This window comes from Lepus europaeus, chromosome 2 (genome assembly GCF_033115175.1).
Source record: "Lepus europaeus isolate LE1 chromosome 2, mLepTim1.pri, whole genome shotgun sequence".
NCBI classification, from domain to species: domain Eukaryota; kingdom Metazoa; phylum Chordata; class Mammalia; order Lagomorpha; family Leporidae; genus Lepus; species Lepus europaeus.
This window is the reverse complement of record NC_084828.1, coordinates 142,813,802-142,833,318: the sequence shown is the minus strand read 5'-3', so window position 1 is coordinate 142,833,318 and position 19,517 is coordinate 142,813,802. Positions and strand designations below refer to the sequence as shown.

At 47.6% G+C, this 19,517-nt stretch overlaps 2 protein-coding genes across 2 annotated transcripts; both read right to left on the bottom strand.

Moving 5' to 3' along the window:
- Nucleotides 1–5,501: 5,501 nt before the first annotated feature.
- LOC133751922 (proline-rich protein 23A-like) lies at nucleotides 5,502–6,167 on the bottom strand (the record flags this gene model as incomplete). The annotated part of the gene is made up of 1 exon (XM_062182149.1): nucleotides 5,502–6,167. A coding segment is annotated over one exon (666 nt), but the record flags the coding sequence as incomplete, so codon positions are not given.
- A 12,120-nt stretch (nucleotides 6,168–18,287) lies between these two features.
- Nucleotides 18,288–19,022, bottom strand: LOC133751914 (proline-rich protein 23A-like). The gene has a single exon (XM_062182137.1). It carries the CDS (start codon nucleotides 19,020–19,022, stop codon nucleotides 18,288–18,290), a length of 735 nt encoding a protein of 244 aa, XP_062038121.1.
- Nucleotides 19,023–19,517: the final 495 nt, after the last annotated feature.

Genomic DNA, 19,517 nt, shown 5'->3' with positions numbered 1-19,517 from the left:
TGTTTTCACAGTTATCAACAAGCTGATTTAGGTGGGCATTGTACTCAGTGGGTTATGTCCCCACAGGGGGGTCTACATCCCCTCTCAGAGTGCTGGTCTGAGTCCTGGGACCTCTGCTTCCAGTCCAGTTTCCTGGTTTGTTGTTGTTGTTGTTTAATATTTACTTATTTATTTGAAATGCATAGTTAGAGAGAGAAGGTTCACTTCCCAAATGGCCTCAATATTGAAGGCTAGACCAGGCCAAATCCAAGAGGCAGGGGTTTCTTCCTGGTACCCCACATGGGTACAGGGGCACAAGGACTTGGGCCATCTCCCACTGCTTTTCCAGGTGCATCAGCAGGGAGAAGTATCAGAAGTGGAGCAACCGGGTCTTGAACTGGCGCCCATATGAGTGGGATGCTGGCTCTGCAGATGACGGCTTAACGCACTGCACCACAGCACAGGACCCTCCAGCTTTCTGCTAATGCATCCTGGGAAGCAGCAGATGATGGCTCAAGTGCTTCCCTCCTTGTCTCCCCAGTGGAAAACCCTGATGGAGTTCCTGGATCCCTATTTGGCCTGGTTCAGTAGTGGCTGCTGTGGTCATTTGTGGAGTGAACCAGCAAGTCAGCAATCTATTTCTCTCTCTGGTCCTTTCTCTCCCTGCACTGCTCTGCCTTTCAAGTAAGATGGAAATTAATTTTTAAAAAGAGAGAAAAACTCAAGGACTTGTCTCAATAGTTTATGCAAAAAAAGACACAAGAGTTCCATGTGGTCAGGGTGTGTAGAGAAAGAGGCCACAGAGCAGCTCCCTTCAGGTTACAGAAGATCTGTTTCACCTGGACTGTCTCTGGACCGTTAATTCAAAGGAGGCATTTTTGTCTCAAATAAACACTAGCCACTGCTGTCTGCAATAGCCAGGTAAACCCAGAAATATTCGCAGTTGTCTCTTGTGAAGGGTATAGACTATGTCAGGATGATCTTTAGTCTGTTAGGAGAGAATGCTTTTCCCTCAAACAGGTCATACAGTATAATGTGGCAGAGTTGGAACTTACCTTCTAAAACTTGATGCCTGTTTTCTGGAAAGCCTGGGGGAAGTCAACAATCATTTTTAGGGGGAGACTTCCTAGATCTCTGATAGAAATTAGGATGTCCCATAACTATAATGTGAGAACTTAATACAAGGGGGTATTTGACATAGCAGCCATGGGGAATGACGATGTAGCACTGTGGATTAAGCTAACGCCTGGGATGCTGCTTCCTATATGGGCCCTGGTGTAAGTTCCGCCTATTGCACTTCTGATCAAGCTTCCTATTAATGTGCTTGGAAAAGCAGCAGAGAATGGTGCAAGTCCTTGGGCCCCTGCACCCATGAGGGATCCGGAAGAAGCTCCTGCTTTGGTCTGGCTCAGTCATGCCTGTTGCAGCCATCTGGGGAGTGAATCAGAGGATGGAAGATCTCCATCTTGCTCTGTGTAACTCTGGCTTTCAAAAAAATACATAAATATTTTCAAAAAAGGAAGTACCATCAGTGTCATATGTTTATCCTGGGGAGAGCCAAAGCAAAGGCAGCAACACTAAATATATTAACAGAAGCATTTGCATTGTTATTGAAAATGGTCTTGGTATGAATTTTAGGAGACTTTTCAGACTGTTGTTGAGCCCCAGGTTTATGGAGAGAAAGGTGTTGTAGGTTTCTTGTAGAGTAAGTCCAGTCCACTTTTGCCATCCAGGATTTAGCACCTGTGATTCTGTCCAGTATGTGGATGAGTTGAAGTGTCAGGTAATCCTAGATCATATGTACCCAAAGGAATTCTCTAATCTCATCCATGAATATTTGGTGGTCTTGTCTGGAATAGGGAGACTTGCTATTCTTAATTAATCTTCAGTGCAAAGTTTAAATTCTACAACAGTTGCCTAAATACCTGGTACATAAGGGAATGAACCTTTCAAGGTAACTGCCATTGTAGATTCTTGGGGGAGTTGGTGGAGAGAGTAGAGGACAAGAGCAGGGAGGATGGGAGGAAGGAGCCATCAGAGGTGTGGGAAGAGAGGCTGGAAGGGTAAGGGGCAGAGAAGATCTGGATGTAGGACCAGGATGCACGATTTAATGGGGAAATGAATCTAGCTTGTTGTTTGCCCAGTGCTCATTAGCTTTTGACAAAGAATCTTTTTAAAATTTTTTTGGTGCAATTTAAAAAGATTTATTTATGTATTTCTTGAGAGGTAGAGTTACAGACAGAGAAAGGGAAAGACAGAGAGAAAGGTCTCCCATCGCTGGTTCAATCTCCCATGGCTGTAATAAATGGGGCTGGGGCAAACCAAAGACAGGAGCCAAGAGCTTCTTCTGGGTCTCTCACAAAGGTGCAGGGGCCCAAGCACCTGAGGCATCTTCTGCTGCCCAGGCCAGAGTAGAGAGCAGGATCAGAAGAGTAGCCCGGAGATTGAACCAGCACCCATATGGGATGCTTGCACCACAGGTGGCAGCTTTACCTGCTATGGCACTGCAGCAGCTCCCACCAACGAATCTTTCAAGAAGCCAAATATGCAATATGTAAGAGATGCGCAAATCAAACCAGTCTAATCCTGCCATGGGGAGAGTGCTTGTAAATTCGCAGCTGTCCCTTCTGCAGGCTGGCATCCCACATCCCCGGGTGTATACTAAGCCAAATGATACTACAAGCAGAGCTGATGGGTGGGCCAACGGGTGGTCCACCCCAGCATTACTACCTCACTGACACTGGAAACTGGTGTCCTCAGGCGATTGCTTGAGGATGACAGCTGTGATTTCTGAGTGGCAAAGTCCATGAGCACCACAAATGCTGTCTTATAAAGAACATAAGCAGAGGCCGGTGCCATGGCTCACTAGGCTAATCCTCCACCTGTGGAGCCGGCACCCCGGGTTCTAGTCCTGGTCCGGGTGCCGGATTCTGTCCCAGTTGCATCTCTTGCAGTCCAGCTCTCTGCTTGTGGCCCGGGAGTGCAGCAGAAGATGGCCTAGGCAGTTGAATCCTACACCCACATGTGAGACCAGGAGGAAGCACCTAGCTCCTGACTTCGGATGGGCGCAGCTTGCCGGCCTTAGCAGCCATTGGGGGGTGAACCAATGGAAAAAGAAGACCTTTTTTTCTGTCTCTCTCTCTCACATTAACTCAGCCTGTCAAAAAAATGAAATAAAATAAAAAATAAAAAGAAGTGGCATAGCTGGGACTCCAAGTGACAGCAAAATAGGATGCATTGTCCCAAACCACCACTTGACCTGGTGAGTCATGATGCCGACCCTTGCTATCAAACTTATAAAAAAAACCCAGAATTTTGAAAACAGGCAGTGATAGCATATTAAGATGAAGGGTACAGAACAACATGTTGGGTGGGCTTTGAATGGATAGCATCGCTTGTTCACTCAGCAGTTCTGGAGATTGGAGAGGAGCTAAAATGTACAGAGGAAACTGACTCTTTATTTAAAATGAAACTTGAAAGGCTTAGTTCTCGAGATGTGAAAGGTCACAGGTTGCAGCAGACAGCTTTTCGAACACTGAACACATCTGACTAAACTGTGGAACATCAAAATCAAGAACGCCAACAGCCTCATCTCATACAAGGAAAAGACAGCAGCCATGGCAGACTTCGAACATGCACTACTAGAACGGCAGGGAAAGGAACACAGGAGTATCTTGAAAGGAGTGAGGGAGTGTAGGCAGTATTTGAGAACTTCAAACCCAGCTGAAACCTAACACATGCTAGCTTGAAGGTGTGATTGAAATATGTGCAGATACACAAAACTAAGATTTGCCACACAGGCCATAGCTGAAACAATTCTTAGAAAGCACACCTCGGTAGGAAAAGAGATACAGAGGAAATGAAGCCACGAAATGCAAGTACAGAAAGTGGGCAAAGACACTGATAACATATGTTAGTAAATCTAAATATAAAGAATGGTCAGAAAAAATAACATCTTGTTTTTCAGTAGTAATTTATTTTTCATGAACTATAATACAAACTTGGCAAAAGAATGGACATGAAAAATTAGCAATGCTGTCTAAAACATTAACCCAGCACACAAACAAAAATTAAAACCCCAAACAATCAAGACTAGAAGTAGAATCATTCATAGAAAATGGAATCGCTGACATGTGAAGATACTCAGTGGCTAGAAGTGTAAACAGTCCAAATTGCCACAGGAATCGATTCAAAACCAAACCACAGTCACGTTAGTGCAATGAGAAAACCATTTCTTAGTATTTACAATCTGAAGGTGATGCTACAGACATTTCATCCCTGATGCACCACGCTTGCTTTGTTTCCTCTTGTGCAAAGATTCCACACACAGACATGGCCCCAAGCCTCCACAGACCTATTTGATATACATTCACAATTAAATGCCAACCTTGAAAATAATCTGACAAATTCATGTAGTCAGATAGCTGAAAAATGAACATAGAAATCTATCGTTTTTTCTCGAGCAAAAAGGAGTTTAAACTAATTTCTTCTGTAGGACAAAGCTTGTTGACAATCACGTCCAGTAAAGATCACACTCTATGGTGAAGTTCCAAAGCATTAACACGAGGCTTAAGACAGGAATATTGCTATCAATTATTAGTTCCATTTGGATTTCAAATGAAATCCAGAATAAAAAATTAAGAAAAAAAATATCGGCTAAAGAGTAAATATTATTGTCATAATCAACCAAGAGAATCTACCAATGAAACACTACAGCAATTCAATAACTCTCTCGAATGCCAGATCCATGTTAGAAACAAATTGATTCTATACATTAGCAACAATATGCAACAAACACTCAGGATCCTAGAACAACACAAAACAGACTTAGAATTGGAACATTTTACTAGCACAGGGCAATATCTTAAAAAAGGGAAGAAATGAATGGGAAAGAGTTGGTATTCAGGGTGGTAGACAAACCTAACTCCCAAACCTAACTACTTGCTAACCAGGTCATGAACAAAATGGGGGTACGTGGACAGGGTGCCCAGTGCTTTGTTTGGTCCACGTACAACTATTTTCCAGAACCCCTGAAAGGGACTAGGGCCAGCAGCAGGAAGAGTCCACGGTCAGACGTTTGCCAAGAACTTGCAGAGTCTCGGGCCCGAAGAAAACAGAGTCCGTCATCATTCCAATGTGGGAGACGAGGGGTCCAGTGGTAGGGTGCTGGGGGCGGGCTGGCGTTTTCCAAAGTGCTGAGCTGAGGCTCCAAGCCAACGTGAGGGCCATGACAGTGCCTGGGTGCCTTCTGCGCAGAGCAGGGCCCAAGCAGAACCTGAGGTCTCAGGGCGGCTGCGCTGCAGGCAGCATTGTCCTTGGGTGTGTGAGGAGCTGGTCCTTCTCCCAGACTTGCTGAGCCAACAGCCCTGGAGAATGGTGCAAGGCCGTCTACAGCCAAAGGGTGTCCCTCTCTGCGCCCTTTGTCTCCCCTTGTGGACACACAGCCGGGCACCCAGAAGGGCTCTCAGAAGCCCCTCACCTGGACGTCAGCTGCGTGGCGAGGGGCTGCAGGGGCAGGTCCTTCATTCCTGGAACAGGCGTCTCCGGGCCTTGCAGGCTGGCCGAGGAGGGCGCTGCGGACGCCCCGGAGGCTCCGGGGACCCTGGACTGGGAGACGGAGGCAGAGGCTGGAGCGCAGAGCCGGGCAGCGGCCGCCACAGCTCGAAGTCCAGGTCGAAGCCCGAGCCGCGGCTGGAGCCCCTTGCAGCGCCCAGGCAGAGCCCCGCGGCCCAGCCGGCTGCAGGCTCCCCGCGGAACGCCAGGAGCAGCTCGGGGTCGGCGTGGTCTTCCGAGGCCTCTCCCTGGCCGGCCATCTCCGTGGGGGCTGCGCACACGAATCCCTGCTGCAGCACGACGTCCTCGGCCGCGGCGTCCAGGACAGCGGGCAGCGCCAGGCCGCCCGGCGAGGGGCCCTGGCCGGCGGCCTCCAGGAGGCCCTCGGGGACCAGCAGCAGCGTGTGGCCGGGCAGAGACACGCTGAGGACCGACGTGGGCTCGGGCTCCAGCAGCAGGTCGACGTGGTCCAGCGGCACCTGCAGGGCGCAGCCGGCGGCCAGGACCACGACGGAGGTGAGCGGTGCGGCGGCGGGCAGGGGCGCGGGCGGGGCCGGGAGGCCGGGCTGGGGCCGGGGCTCGGCGGCCGCGGGCTCCTGCACTCGGCGGCGCTTGGCAGGGCCAGGGGCTCCGGGCGCTCCGGGGGCTCCGGGGGCTCCGGGTGCTCCGGGCGGCGGGGGCCCCGCGGGCTCAGGGCAGGCGCTGGGGCTGCGGGGCCGGACGCCGCTCATGGCCACGGCGCTGCGGGCTGCGCTCCGGGGCCGGGCAGAGGGTGCGAGGGGCGCGGGCTTCGCGGTCCTGCGGGCGCTGTCAGGCCCCGGGGACAGGGCAGGCGGCCTGCGGCGGATGGACGGCTGGGCTGCAGTCTGGCTTTGCAGGAGCAGCGCCCACCTCGGGGTCGGGCCTCGCACATTGGAACCTTCGGCCTTCCTGCTAGCGCTCCGGATGTGCTGTGCTCCACCAACCGTGTTCCAAGTCGCAAAATGTCCCGCCAGACTCCGCCCCCTGGAGCCTCCGCCCCGAAGCGGAATCCTGGGTACGACCAAGATCCGGGCTCTGATGGTGGGTTAGGTCAGTGTGCGGGAAAGACTTCGATGAGTCTGCAGGGTGCGGGGGACTGGGAGAAAGTCTTAGAAAAGAAATGACAGAGCGGTAATCGAATTTCCAAGATGGCTTCACCTTGGAACCAATGCTTTCCTGTGACTTCCAAGAATCTGACGAAACCTCAACTCACAAAGATACACCCCACCCCGCCCCCAAACCAACGCATCCAAATCCCACGGGAAATTCCTGTAATGCATGCAAATCATTTTATTTCAGGAGTAAATGGGGAAAACACATTTCGTTTCAAAGATGGAAAGTGCTGTTGAAATACTTAGGTGAACCCTGTGTGATATATTTGTCCTGAAGGTCAAGACTGTTACAAAATTATTCATTGATGAAACAATGCAATCAATTCAATAGATATACATCTATTTGTTTATTGGAAAGGTAGAATGTCAGAGAGAGTTAAGCTAGAGAGAGATCTTCTTTCTGCTGGTTCACTCCCCCAAATGACCACAGCAACCATGGCAGGGCCATGGTAAAGCAGTAGAAGATGGCTCAAGTCCTTAGGCCCCTGCACCCACGTGGGAGACCAAGAAGAGGCACCTGGCTCCTAGCTTCAGATTGCCCTGGCTCCAGCCATCGTGGCCATGTGGGGAGTGAACCAGTGCATGAAAGAATGAAAGACCTCTCTCTCTCTCTCTCTCTCTCTCTCTCTTTCTCTCTCTCTGTGTGTGTAGGTGTGGGTGTGCACCTCTCCCTCTGTGTAACTTTGCTTTTCAAATAAATAAATCTTAAAAAAAGTGAAAAAGGAACTTTAAGAGGCACTCCCACTTCATGGCAAGGCTGCTCCTCTAATGGTTGGAGCCCATTCAGGAGGATATTATATGTAAGGTGAAGCAGCTCATTATGGCAAACGAGTAGCCTTAAGCAATGTTAGGATCTCTTCTAAACCTTCAAAGGGCTGTCCACGGTGACAGTGCTCCAGCAAACACGGCGGACATGCTTGAAACCTGCCGTGCCTTCTGTAGGAAGTGTGGCACGTGCCAGCCCCACAAGAAGGATGAGGATTCTGTGTTCCCAGGGAAAGCGCTGTTGTGACAGGAAACAGAGTAGTTGTGCTGGGTCTATCAAGCAGATTTTCCAGGGAAAAGGTTACAGTCACAGAGATCGTTCTGAGGTTCGAGTGTGGTGCATCCAGCTGTAGATTTAAGAGTGTCAGAAAACAGTAGAGGATGGCTCAAATCCTTGGGTCTCTGCACCCACGTGGGAGACCCGGAAGTAGCTCCTGGCTTTGGATTGGCACAGCTCTGGCCATTGTGACATTTAGGGAGTGAACCAGCAGAGGGAAGACCTCTCTCTCTCTCTCTCTCTCTGCCTCGCATAACTCTGCCTTTCAAATGCATTATTTATTTAAAGAGAGAGGGAGAGAGAGAGAAAAATGCAGGTGGTTTCAACTGGGGCTGGTAAGGAGAGAAAGGGCTGAGTGATCCAGCCCTGTGCTTCACCTTCTGCTGTATCATGAAGGCAGTCACATCTCTTTTTGAAAGTTTGATTTTTCTGTTTATTGGAAAGAGTTACAGAGAGGGAGACATACCCACCCACCCCCCCACCCACCCCACCCCCCCACAAACTGAGGGAGATAGAGACAGAGAGTGAGAGTGAGAGACACAGGCATGGAAAGCCATGACACGATGGCAAAAAACAATCTAAATGAAAAACCATGGTGAACAAGACCCCAGCAGAAGGAACAGGCCATCAAGGAGAGAGGCGCCTTTCTCTGAAGGGAGGAAGGAACCTCCACTGTGACACGGCCTTGACTAAACAAGTTCAGAGTCGGTGAACTCAAGGGACTTCCATAGCCTAGACAGCTCATAGCAAGAGTCTCGGGTGATTGCTGACGTCACAAATAAGAGTGCCAATTGTTAAATCAACCACGGGAGTCACTGGGTACATGCTCCCCATGTAGGATCTCTGTCCTTAATATGTTTTACTATGAAACTTATAAACGCAACTAGTAGAACAATACCCTATACCTTGTGTGGTTGTGTGAATGCCGCCTGTTGAAATCCTTGCTTAGTATATACTAAGTTGATCTTCAGTATATGAAGGTAATTGAAAATGAAACTCGATAAAGAGTGGGATGGGAGAGGGAGAGGGGAGGGCCACGGGAGGGAGTGAGGTGGGGGGGAAAGCCCAACAATACAAAAGTTGCACTTTGTAAATTCACATTTATGAAATTAAAAAAATAAAAAATAAAAAAGAAGTGGAGTCCGGCGCCGCGGCTCACTAGGCTAATCCTCTGCCTTGCGGTGCCGGCACACCGGGTTCTAGTCCCGGTCGGGGCACCGATCCTGTCCCGGTTCCCCCTCTTCCAGGCCAGCTCTCTGCTGTGGCCAGAGAGTGCAGTGGAGGATGGCCCAAGTGCTTGGGCCCTGCACCCCATGGGAGACCAGGAGAAGCACCTGGCTCCTGCCATCGGAACAGCGCGGTGTGCCGGCCGCAGCGCGCTACCGCGGTGGCCATTGGAGGGTGAACCAAAGGCAAAAAGGAAGACCTTTCTCTCTGTCTCTCTCTCTCTCTCACTGTCCACTCTGCCTGTCAAAAAAAAAAAAAAAGTAGTGGAGCAGCCGGGACTAGAACCGGCATCCATATGGGATGCTGGTGCTTCAGGCCAGGGTGTTAACCCACTGCACCACAGCTCCGGCCCGTGATATATATCTTTCTCCAACTCCATGTCCAGCGAAGTCATTTAGTTGCTTAAAAGTAGCCATGATAGGATCACTTACACCATGGAAATCACAAAACCCTACGAATAAGAGAATGACATTGTTCTTTTAATCATCTAGACTTAAAAAAAGGAATAGAGAAAAATATTAATACTTCAATTTCAAAGTATGTTTTGGGGCTGGCGCTGTGGCTTATCAGGTAAAGCCACCGCCTGCAGTGTCCGCATCCCATATGGGTGCCAGTGTGAGTCCCAGCTGCTCCACTTCTGCTCCAGCTCTCTGCTATGGCCTGGGAAAGCAGTAGAAGATGGCCCAAGTGGTTGGGCCCCTGCATTCCCATGGGAGACATGGAAGAAACTCCTGGCTCCTGGCTTCGGATTGGTGCAGCTCCAGCCATTGCAGCCATCTGGGGTGTGAACCAGAGGATGGAAGACCTTTCTCTCCCTGTCTCTCTCTCTGCCTCTCTGTAACTCTGTCTTTCAAATAAAATAAATAAATAATTTTTTTAAAGTAAAAAAAAGAGAGTGAGAGTGAGAGAGAGACAGAGAGTGAGAGAGAGAGAGAGAGAGAGAGAGAGAGAGAGAGAAGCAGAGAGAAGCAGAGAGAGAGATTCACTCACCCAAATGGGCACAGCTGCCAAGGCTAGGCCAGATTGAACCCAGGATCCTGGAACTCCATGCAGGTCTCCCACATAGGTGCAGGGGCCCAAGCACTTGAGCCATCTTCTATTGCTTTCCCAGATGCTTTAGCAGGGCACTGGATTGGAAGTGGAGCAGCCAGGACTTGAACCTGCACTCATATGAGATGCAGGTTTCTCAAGCAGTGGTGTAACCCTCTGTGCCACAATGGCAAGCCTGACAATAAAATCTTGCACTCTGTGTTCAATAAATACATAAATCTTCAAAGAGTGAATCTGGAGTCAATCCAACAGGTCATTATATTAAATCAGTGATTAGCCCCTGATTTTGGAAAGGAAGAATGGTAAAAAATAAAGAAACCAATGCAAGGAATACCTTTCTCTCTCTCTCTCTCTCTCTCTCTCTCTCTCTCTCCCTGTGAAATAAAAATATACAAATAAAAACTAAATCAATAAACAAATAAACATCTGGCTCTACTTTTCACTCCGATGAGCTTCAGTACTTGCAAGGCAGCTCATTGGTGGCACCACATGATATAAATGCATTAGTGAAATTTTTTTTTACAGGCAGAGTGGACAGTGAGAGAGAGAGAGAGACAGAGAGAAAGGTCTTCTTTTGCCGTTGGTTCACCCTCCAATGGCCGCCGCGGTAGGTGCGCTGCAGCCGGCGCACCACGCTCATCCAATGGCAGGAGTCAGGTGCTTCTCCTGGTCTCCCATGGGGTGCAGGGCCCAAGGACTTGGGCCATCCTCCACTGCACTCCCTGGCCACAGCAGAGAGCTGGCCTGGAAGAGGGGCAACCGGGTCAGGATCGGTGCCCCGACCGGGACTAGAACCCGGTGTGCCGGTGCCACAAGGTGGAGGATTAGCCTGTTGAGCCGCGGCGCTGGCACATTAGTGAAATTTTTCCAAGAAACTACTCCTCAGGATATAGACAAAGTGAGCAGGTATGTAAAGGGACCCAATTAATTTGAAGTCTTGAGAAATGGGAAACATAGTATGTTACACAATGCTGCCTAATAAAGAAAATAAGTCGAATTTTGAAAACGGGCAATGATAGCATCAGCTAATTGGAGGAAAATAGTATGATAAAGGGTATAAAGTATCATATGGGTACTGAGAGACATGGCGGGGCTTTGATGGGATAGCATCACTTGTTCTCTCAGCAGTTCTGGAGATTGGAGAGGAGTTCAGTGTACAAGAGAAACTGACTCTTTTTTTAAATTGAAATTTGAAAGGCTTAGTTCTCGAGATGTGAATGGTCACTGGTTGCAGCAGACACCTTTTCTTTTTTTTATGATTTTATTTTTTAACTTTTATTTAATGAATATAAATTTCCAATGTACAGCTTATGGATTACAATGGCTTCCCCCTCCCATAACTTCCCTCCCACCCGCAACCCTCCCCTCTCCCGCTCCCTCTCCCCTTCCATTCACATCAAGATTCATTTTCAATTCTCTTTCTATACAGAAGATCAATTTAGTATATATTAAGGAAAGATTTCCATAGTTTGCACCCACATAGAAACACAAGGTGAAACATACTGTTTGAGTACTAGTTATAGCATTAAATCAAAATGTATAGCACATTAAGGACAGGGATCCCACATGAGGAGCAAGTGCACAGTGACTCCTGTTGTTGACCCAATAAATTGACACTCTAGTTTATGGTGCCAGTAACCACCCTATGCTCTTGTCATGAGTTGCCAAGGCTATGGAAGCCTTCCAAGTTTGCTGACTCTGATCATATTTAGACAAGGTCATAAAAGACAGGGTGAGGATAGTAACCAATGATCCTAAGAGTGGCATTAACCAGGTCTGAACAATTATACAGCATTAAGTGGGGAAGAGGACCATCAGTACACACAGGTTGAGAGTAGAGCCATGGGAAGTAGAGTAGAGGTTATGATTATGAAGGAATAAGGCCCAAGTGTGCTAGACAGGGTCTAGAACAAAGGACAGAGTCATTATTAGAGGAGCTAAGAAAGGTGCTGTCTAAGCTACAATTAAGTTTTCTGATTGAGAGGCAAATAGAACCTGACAGAAGGGGCCTGGTAATAATCTGTTGGGCTTTAGGCCTTATAAGTTAAGAGGCCCAGAGCTGTCTATCTCTTCACATGTGGTACACCCTAAGGGAGGTGTGAACCTCCTAGGGGAAGGCACTCTGTTGACTTTCATTACCTAGCTGGCCTGGGACTTTCATTTACCTAGCTGGCTAGGTAAAGGCAGGTGGCATCTCTAACAAGAAATTTAAGTTCTGCCTTCAATGTTGCTGACCCTGCTTGGCCGTTCCCTCAGCTGCAGTGTTCACTTTGGAAGCTGGGCTGTGTGAAGGGCTTTTCAGCTTAGAGCCAATAAGATCTGTGGCTCTGACCTGGGCATCCTTCGACTCCAGGGCAGGTCCATTTCCAGTGATCCAACTCTTGGCAGAGCTGCCAGGGCTCTTCACAAGCTGACTTCTGCTGAAGCCCAGGCTTACCACATTGAAAGCCACTGCAGTGGACTGGCCTGTTGGGTCTGCTTGAGGGCAGATCACTGTACAGATCAGCCATTAATAGGCCTGCCACCCATTGCTTCTGATGCCTAGCTTTCTTTTCCCCCTGGTTTTTGTTAAAGCAGACCAGAGGATGCAAGTCAAGGGAGTGCCCAAGTCCCATCTCTAATCTTCGGTGGCCTGAACTACAAGTCTATAGTCACAGGCATGTTCTGTAGTAGTTTTTCTAAGGTAGACAATGCCCATGAGGAAAATTATATTCTCACTTTAAAACTTTCTTTCCCTTTGGTCTGAAAGGGAGGATCTTTCTACTTACTGTTTACTTCATTGATGGCGAAGTAAATCTAGCTATGAGATTATAATTTAAGCTCTTATTTTGGCTATGCTATTACAGAAAAATGTTAGTCATCTCTTTTATAAGGTCCAAAGATTAAATTGTGCGTCCTACAGATTCCTTCATAATAGAATTAGTTTCCTACCTTGAGGAGAATAGAGAAATGAAAGAACAAGTTGGGCTTAGAATAGAGAAATGAGGGAGCAAGTCCTAGATCGCTTGCTGACAATAGCAATATCACATGAATACTTAGCAAACCGTTTCAGCCATTAGATAACAACGTAAGAAAACATTTACCAGCAGGTCCAATGCCTTCTATAAATTTTAAGAATCATGTATTTGAAAACACCTCTTAAATATCTAACATGGTGTATTTTGTTTAACCAGTAAACTTAAGCACAACCATATAAAATGTTTTTAGTTTCATTCTACCAACAAGTATAAAACATATGATGCAGAGATTCAGGTCACATGGATTAAAATGTATCTTTGATTAATTTTAGCAGCTTAAATTTATGGACAAACTTATCTATAAGTCAATTAAAATAAAATTCTTAATAAAATTTTTCCATGTAGACATAAAATATGTACACACATATAACATAACATAATAGACCAATATAGCAATTTTAATAATAGCTTTTAAGATCTTTAACTCTTTTTGTAGATTGCCAATTGATTTGAATTGCTTTTTGTTTTTAGTAACCCTAGTTAACCATACTTTCTCTCGGTTGGTACTGTTAATACATTATTGGCTTCATCTGTTTACAGAGCCATCCCAAAGTACTGAATACAATAAAAGTGGCTGGAAAAAGTCCATAGGAACTTCTAGAATGACAGCTAAACACAGAACCAACAACACTTTAGTTTTATGAGCAGCAAATCATATATAATTGTGGATGACAAAAGACTTTAAGTCGCCATGTTTAAAATTATAAACTCATCAAACAACAAGAGGCACTTGCTTACTTCACAGTATTTTTGAAAGCACCTGTAGGATTTTACAAGCATTTAACCCTTTAGGCCTCTGGGGCTTTCTCATTAAGATAACTATCATGTCTAGTAACACAAGATCATTAGACTTTTGAATTCTCAAACATTTGTATTAAGAGCATTTTCCATTATAGAAACTTAAAATTTAGTACCACATCACATCTTGACAGTACTTCTAATATAATCCAAATAGACTGATTAGTTGGTGTCTCTATAAGATGAGAGACATAGGTCCTTCGATTTTTTCAGTTGGGCCCAAACTGGAAAAACCAAAGTCCAGGATTTACTGGAAATTTTAGAGTCCAGATTGTTTGGAACTTTGATTTTTTGAATGCCTGTCAAGAACACCAAGAAGGCTCAAAATCCAAAATATCTGTTTGAAATAAGATTCTTTAAAATCATGACATAACATAGACCAAATTTGATCATTGTTACAAGGTGATTATTCAAATCTTTAAAAATAAGCACATATTTAAATAACCCATAGCTCTTAATAAGAATTCAGCTGTTTTTGAACAATTAGAATGTAACAGACATCAAGAGAACATAATAGATTACTTGAACACATTGCTTTAACAGAGAATCAGATTTTAATTCTATGTCAAAGAGAAATTGAGCTTCCTGTGATCTTTTGCTGTGAGGTTTCCTTCCTTTACCTTCTTTCATATTGGTGACCATGTTTCTGTGTTTCTGTGTGTAACACATCTTTAAGCATCTTTTTGCAGGGCAGGACGAGTGGCAACAAATTCTTTCAGTTTCTGTTTGCTATGAAAAGTCTTTAGTTCACCTTCATTCACAAATGAGAGCTTTGCAGGACATAATATTCTGGGCTGGCAGTTTTTCTCTCTTAGTACCTGGGCTATGTCTCGCCATTCCCTTGAGCTTGTAGGGTTTCTGATGAGAAGTCTGCTGTGAGTCTAATTGGAGATCCTCTGAGAGTAATCTGACGTTTCTCCCTTGCACATTTAAAAGCCTTTCTTTATGTTTCACTGTGGTGAGTTTGATTACAACATGTCGTGGTGAGGATCTCTTTTGGTCATGTTTATTAGGGGTTCTATAAGCTTCCTGTACTATGATGCCTCTGTCCTTCTCCAAACCTGGGAAATTTTCTGCTAGTATCTCACTAAAAAGGCTTTCTAATCCTTTCTCCCTCTCCATGCCTTCGGGAACTCCTAGAACCCGAATGTTGGGTTTTTAAATAGTATCCTGTAGATTCCCAACAATATTTTTTAGATTTCTAATTTCCTCTTCTTTTCTTTGGTTTGCCTGTTTCCTTTCCTGTGCTCTGTCTTCTAAGTCTGATATTCTCTCTTCTGCTTCACCCATTCTGTTTTTAAGGCTCTCTAATGTGATTGTCATTTGATCTATTGAATTTTTCATTTCATTATGATTTCTCATCACTATCACAGTTTCTTGTTCTACTAGTTGTTTCATTTCATTTTGATTCCTCCTTAATATTTCATTTTTTTGCAAGAGATTTTTCTATTTGTCTTTTAAGGATTTCTGTAGTTTAAGAATTTGTTTTTGAGAGCTTAATGTTCATATCAATTTTTTGAGATTTGCTTCTTGCCTTTCATCTATCTCATCATCTTCATAATCTTGAATTGGGGTGTCTTTTTCATTTGGGGGTGTCATAGTGTCTTCCTTGTTCTTGTTACCTTGGTTTTAGCACTTGTTGTTTGGCATGTTGGAGATATTTGGTTTCTTCACTGTGCTGTTTTTTCTTGTTAAGTGGACTGTCTCCTTAGAGGCTTGAGATGGGTGTGGCCTGAGAGCTCTGTTTGGCTCCTCAGGGTTGAGGGTGTGTCAATGGTGACACTCCCAGATTAGGCATGGTAAATCTCTCTCTGTTTTTTTTGATTCAAAAGGGAAGTAATTCCACACAGCTGAATGTAATTGGAGGTAGTTAGCAAGGGAATGATATACCCACAGGAGCCAGAGATCAGAAGCTCTTTCCCAAGGACCACACAGGGAATCTCTGCTGCCCTCAGTGTTGGCTCCAATTCTCCTGCAGTCTCCCACTGGGTTGCCAAGTTAGATCCCAATCTCCTGTTATTTCACCCCCCCAGAGTCAGGTGTTTCTGCTAGGCTCAGGGCTGGTGCAGACCTGATGTCGCCCTGCTTATGACGTATGTCCAAAATGGCGCCTGTTCTTTGTATTGCTTGCCTTTGAGAAGTGAGCAGAGAGAGAGAAACTCGTGTCTGTATCGGTCACTTTTTTTTTCCCTCTCTCTCTAGTTAGCCTGGCAAACTTTTCCCCATGGGGTTTCAAACCTCATTCCCTCTAGTCTCCTCTTTCTGCTTTCTCGCTGGTGTCTCGGACTACTGAGTTTCGGCTCACCTCCCGTTCCAGCGCTGGTGTGTTGATTCTGCTGCTGGTGTCGCGAACTTGGGCTCCTATGCTCTACCACTGAAATCACTAGTTCTGGAAGAGTTTCCTCTGCTGTTTCTCCCACCTACTCTTCCTTGAACCTGCAGTATCTCCATGTTTATTAAACTTTCTCTTCCCGGACTATCAGTGTGCTCCCTTGCTATTCCGCCATCTTGCCACTCTCTCAAGACAGCTTTTCTAACACTGAACACATCCGACTAAACTGTAGAACATCAAAGTCAAGAAAGCCAACAGCCACATCTCATACAAGGAAAAGTCAGAAGCCATGGCAGACTTCGAACTTGCACTACTAGAACGGCAGGGAAAGGAATACAGGAATATCTTGAAAGGAGTGAGGGAGTGTAGGCAGTATTTGAGAACTTCAAACCCAGCTGAAACCTAGACATAATAGTTTGAAGGTGTAATTGAAATATGTGCAGATACACAAAACTAAGATTTGCCACACAGGCCATAGCTGAAAGAATTCTTAGAAAGCACACCTCGGTAGGAAAAGAGATACAGAGGAAATGAAGCCACGAAATGCAAGTACAGAAAGTGGGCAAAGACACTGATAACGTATGTCAGTAAATCTAAATATAAAGAATGGTCAGAAAAAATAACATCTTGTTTTTCAGTAGTAATTTATTTTTCATGAAATATAATACAAGCTTGGCAAAAGAATGGACATGAAAAATTAGCAATGCTGTCTAAAACATTAACCCAGCACACAAACAAAAATTAAACCCCAAACAATCAAGACTAGAAGTAGAATCATTCATAGAAAATGGAATCGCTGACATGTGAAGATACTCAGTGGCTAGAAGTGTAAACAGTCCAAATTGCCACAGGAATCGATTCAAAACCAAACGACAGTCACGTTAGTGCAATGAGAAAACCATTTCTTAATATTTACAATCTGAAGGTGATGCTACAGTCATTTCATCCCTGAAGCTCATTTCCTTCAAAATCCCTGAAGCTCCATGCTGGTTTGGTTTCCTCTTGTGCCAGGGTTCCACACACAGAAATGGACCCAAGGCTCCACACACCTACTTGATATACATTCACAATTAAATGCCAACCTTGAAATAATCTGACAAAGGCTGTTTAGTCACATAGCCGGAAAACAGAAAATGAGCACAGAATCAACCTGTTTTCTTGGGCAAAAAGAGTTTAAGCTAATTTCTTCACTCGGACAAGGGTTGTTGACAATCACGTCCAGTAAAGATCACGCTCTATGGTGAAATTCCAAAGCATTAACACGAGGCTTAAGACAGGAATATTGCTATCAATTATACAGTTCAACCTGGATTTCAAATACAATCCAGTCTAAAAAACTAAGAAAGAGAAGAATCTACCAAAGAAACACTACAGAAATTCAATAATTCTGTTGGATGTCAGATCAATAGAAGAAACACATTATTTCTATACATTAGTAACAACGGTCAACATATACTTGGGATCCTAGAACAACACAAAACAGAATTGGGAACTTTGAACTAGCATGGGGCATTATCTTAAACATAGACAGGAAGCAATGAATGGGAAACAGTTGGCATTTGGGGTGGGGGTGCACAAACCTAACTCCCAAACCTAACTACTGCTAACCAAGTCAAGGTGCCCATTGCTTTGTTTGGTCCACGTATAACTGTTTTCCAGACCCCCCGAAAGCGACTAGGGCCAGCATCAGGAAGACTCCACGGTCAGAAGTTTGCCAAGAACTTGCAGAGTTAGGGGCCCGAAGGAAACAGAGTCCGTCATCATTCCAATGTGGGAGACGAGGGGTCCAGTGGTAGGGTGCTGGGGGCGGGCTGGCGTTTTCCAAAGTGCTGAGCTGAGGCTCCAAGCCAACATAAGGGCCATGACAGTGCCTGGGTGCCTTCTGCGCAGAGCAGGGCCCAAGCAGAACCTGAGGTCTCAGGGCGGCTGCGCTGCAGGCAGCATTGTCCTTGGGTGTGTGAGGAGCTGGTCCTTCTCCCAGACTTGCTGAGCCAACAGCCCTGGAGAATGGTGCAAGGCCGTCTACAGCCAAAGGGCCTCCCTCTCTGTGCCCTTTGTCTCCTCTTGGGGACACACAGCAGGGCACCCAGAAGGGCTCTCAGAAGCCCCTCACCTGGACGTCAGCTGCGTGGCGAGGGGCTGCAGGGGCAGGTCCTTCATTCCTGGAACAGGCGTCTCCGGGCCTTGCAGGCGGGCCGAGGAGGGCGCTGCGGACGCCCCGGAGGCTCTGGGGACCCTGGACTGGGAGACGGAGGCAGAGGCTGGAGCGCAGAGCCGGGCAGCGGCCGCCACAGCTCGAAGTCCAGGTCGAAGCCCGAGCCGCGGCTGGAGCCCCTTGCAGCGCCCAGGCAGAGCCCCGCGGCCCAGCCGGCTGCAGGCTCCCCGCGGATCGCCAGGAGCAGCTCGGGGTCGGCGTGGTCTTCGGAGGCCTCTCCCTGGCCGGCCATCTCCGTGGGGGCTGCGCACACGAATCCCTGCTGCAGCACGACGTCCTCGGCCGCGGCGTCCAGGACAGCGGGCAGCGCCAGGCCGCCCGGCGAGGGGCCCTGGCCGGCGGCCTCCAGGAGGCCCTCGGGGACCAGCAGCAGCGTGTGGCCGGGCAGAGACACGCTGAGGACCGACGTGGGCGCGGGCTCCAGCAGCAGGTCGACGTGGTCCAGCGGCACCTGCAGGGCGCAGCCGGCGGCCAGGACCACGATGGAGGTGAGCGGCGCGGCGGCAGGCGGGGGCGCGGGCGGGGCCGGGAGGCCGGGCTGGGGCCGGGGCTCGGCGGCCGCGGGCTCCTGCACTCGGCGGCGCTTGGCAGGGCGGAGGGCTCCGGGGGCTCCGGGCGGCGGGGGCCCCGCGCGCTCAGGGCAGGCGCTGGGGCTGCGGGGCCGGACGCCCCTCATGGCCACGGCACTGCGGGCTGCGCTCCGGGGCCGGGCAGAGGGTTCTTCGAGGTCCTGAGGGCGCTGTCAGGCCCCGGGGATGGGCAGCCGGCCTGGGGCGGACGGGGAGGCAGCTTGGGGCTGTCTGGTGGTCTGCAGTCCAGCTTCGGGGCTCGGCCGGGAGTCTTGAAGTCTTCAGCCTTCCACGTACGGACTCGGATGCAGAATGGACGACCAATCGCGTGGCGAGCGAGGCTGTGGGAACCGAAGTGGCTGTAGATCCCACTACCTGCTCCTTGAGGCTCCGCCCTGAGGCGGGCAGCTGACGACTATCCAGGGCTGTGGTTGGTTGGTCAGTGTGCGGGAACCGTAGGGGGCGGGTCCCCGTGCCATTCCTGGGCTTGTCAGTTCTCGAGCTTTCTCACGTTGAGAACTGCGTAATGTTAAGGTCACGTGAGTGGATTGCAAAACCAGGAATCCCAGGTGACAACGCTGACCCGGAAGTACCCTGGGCGC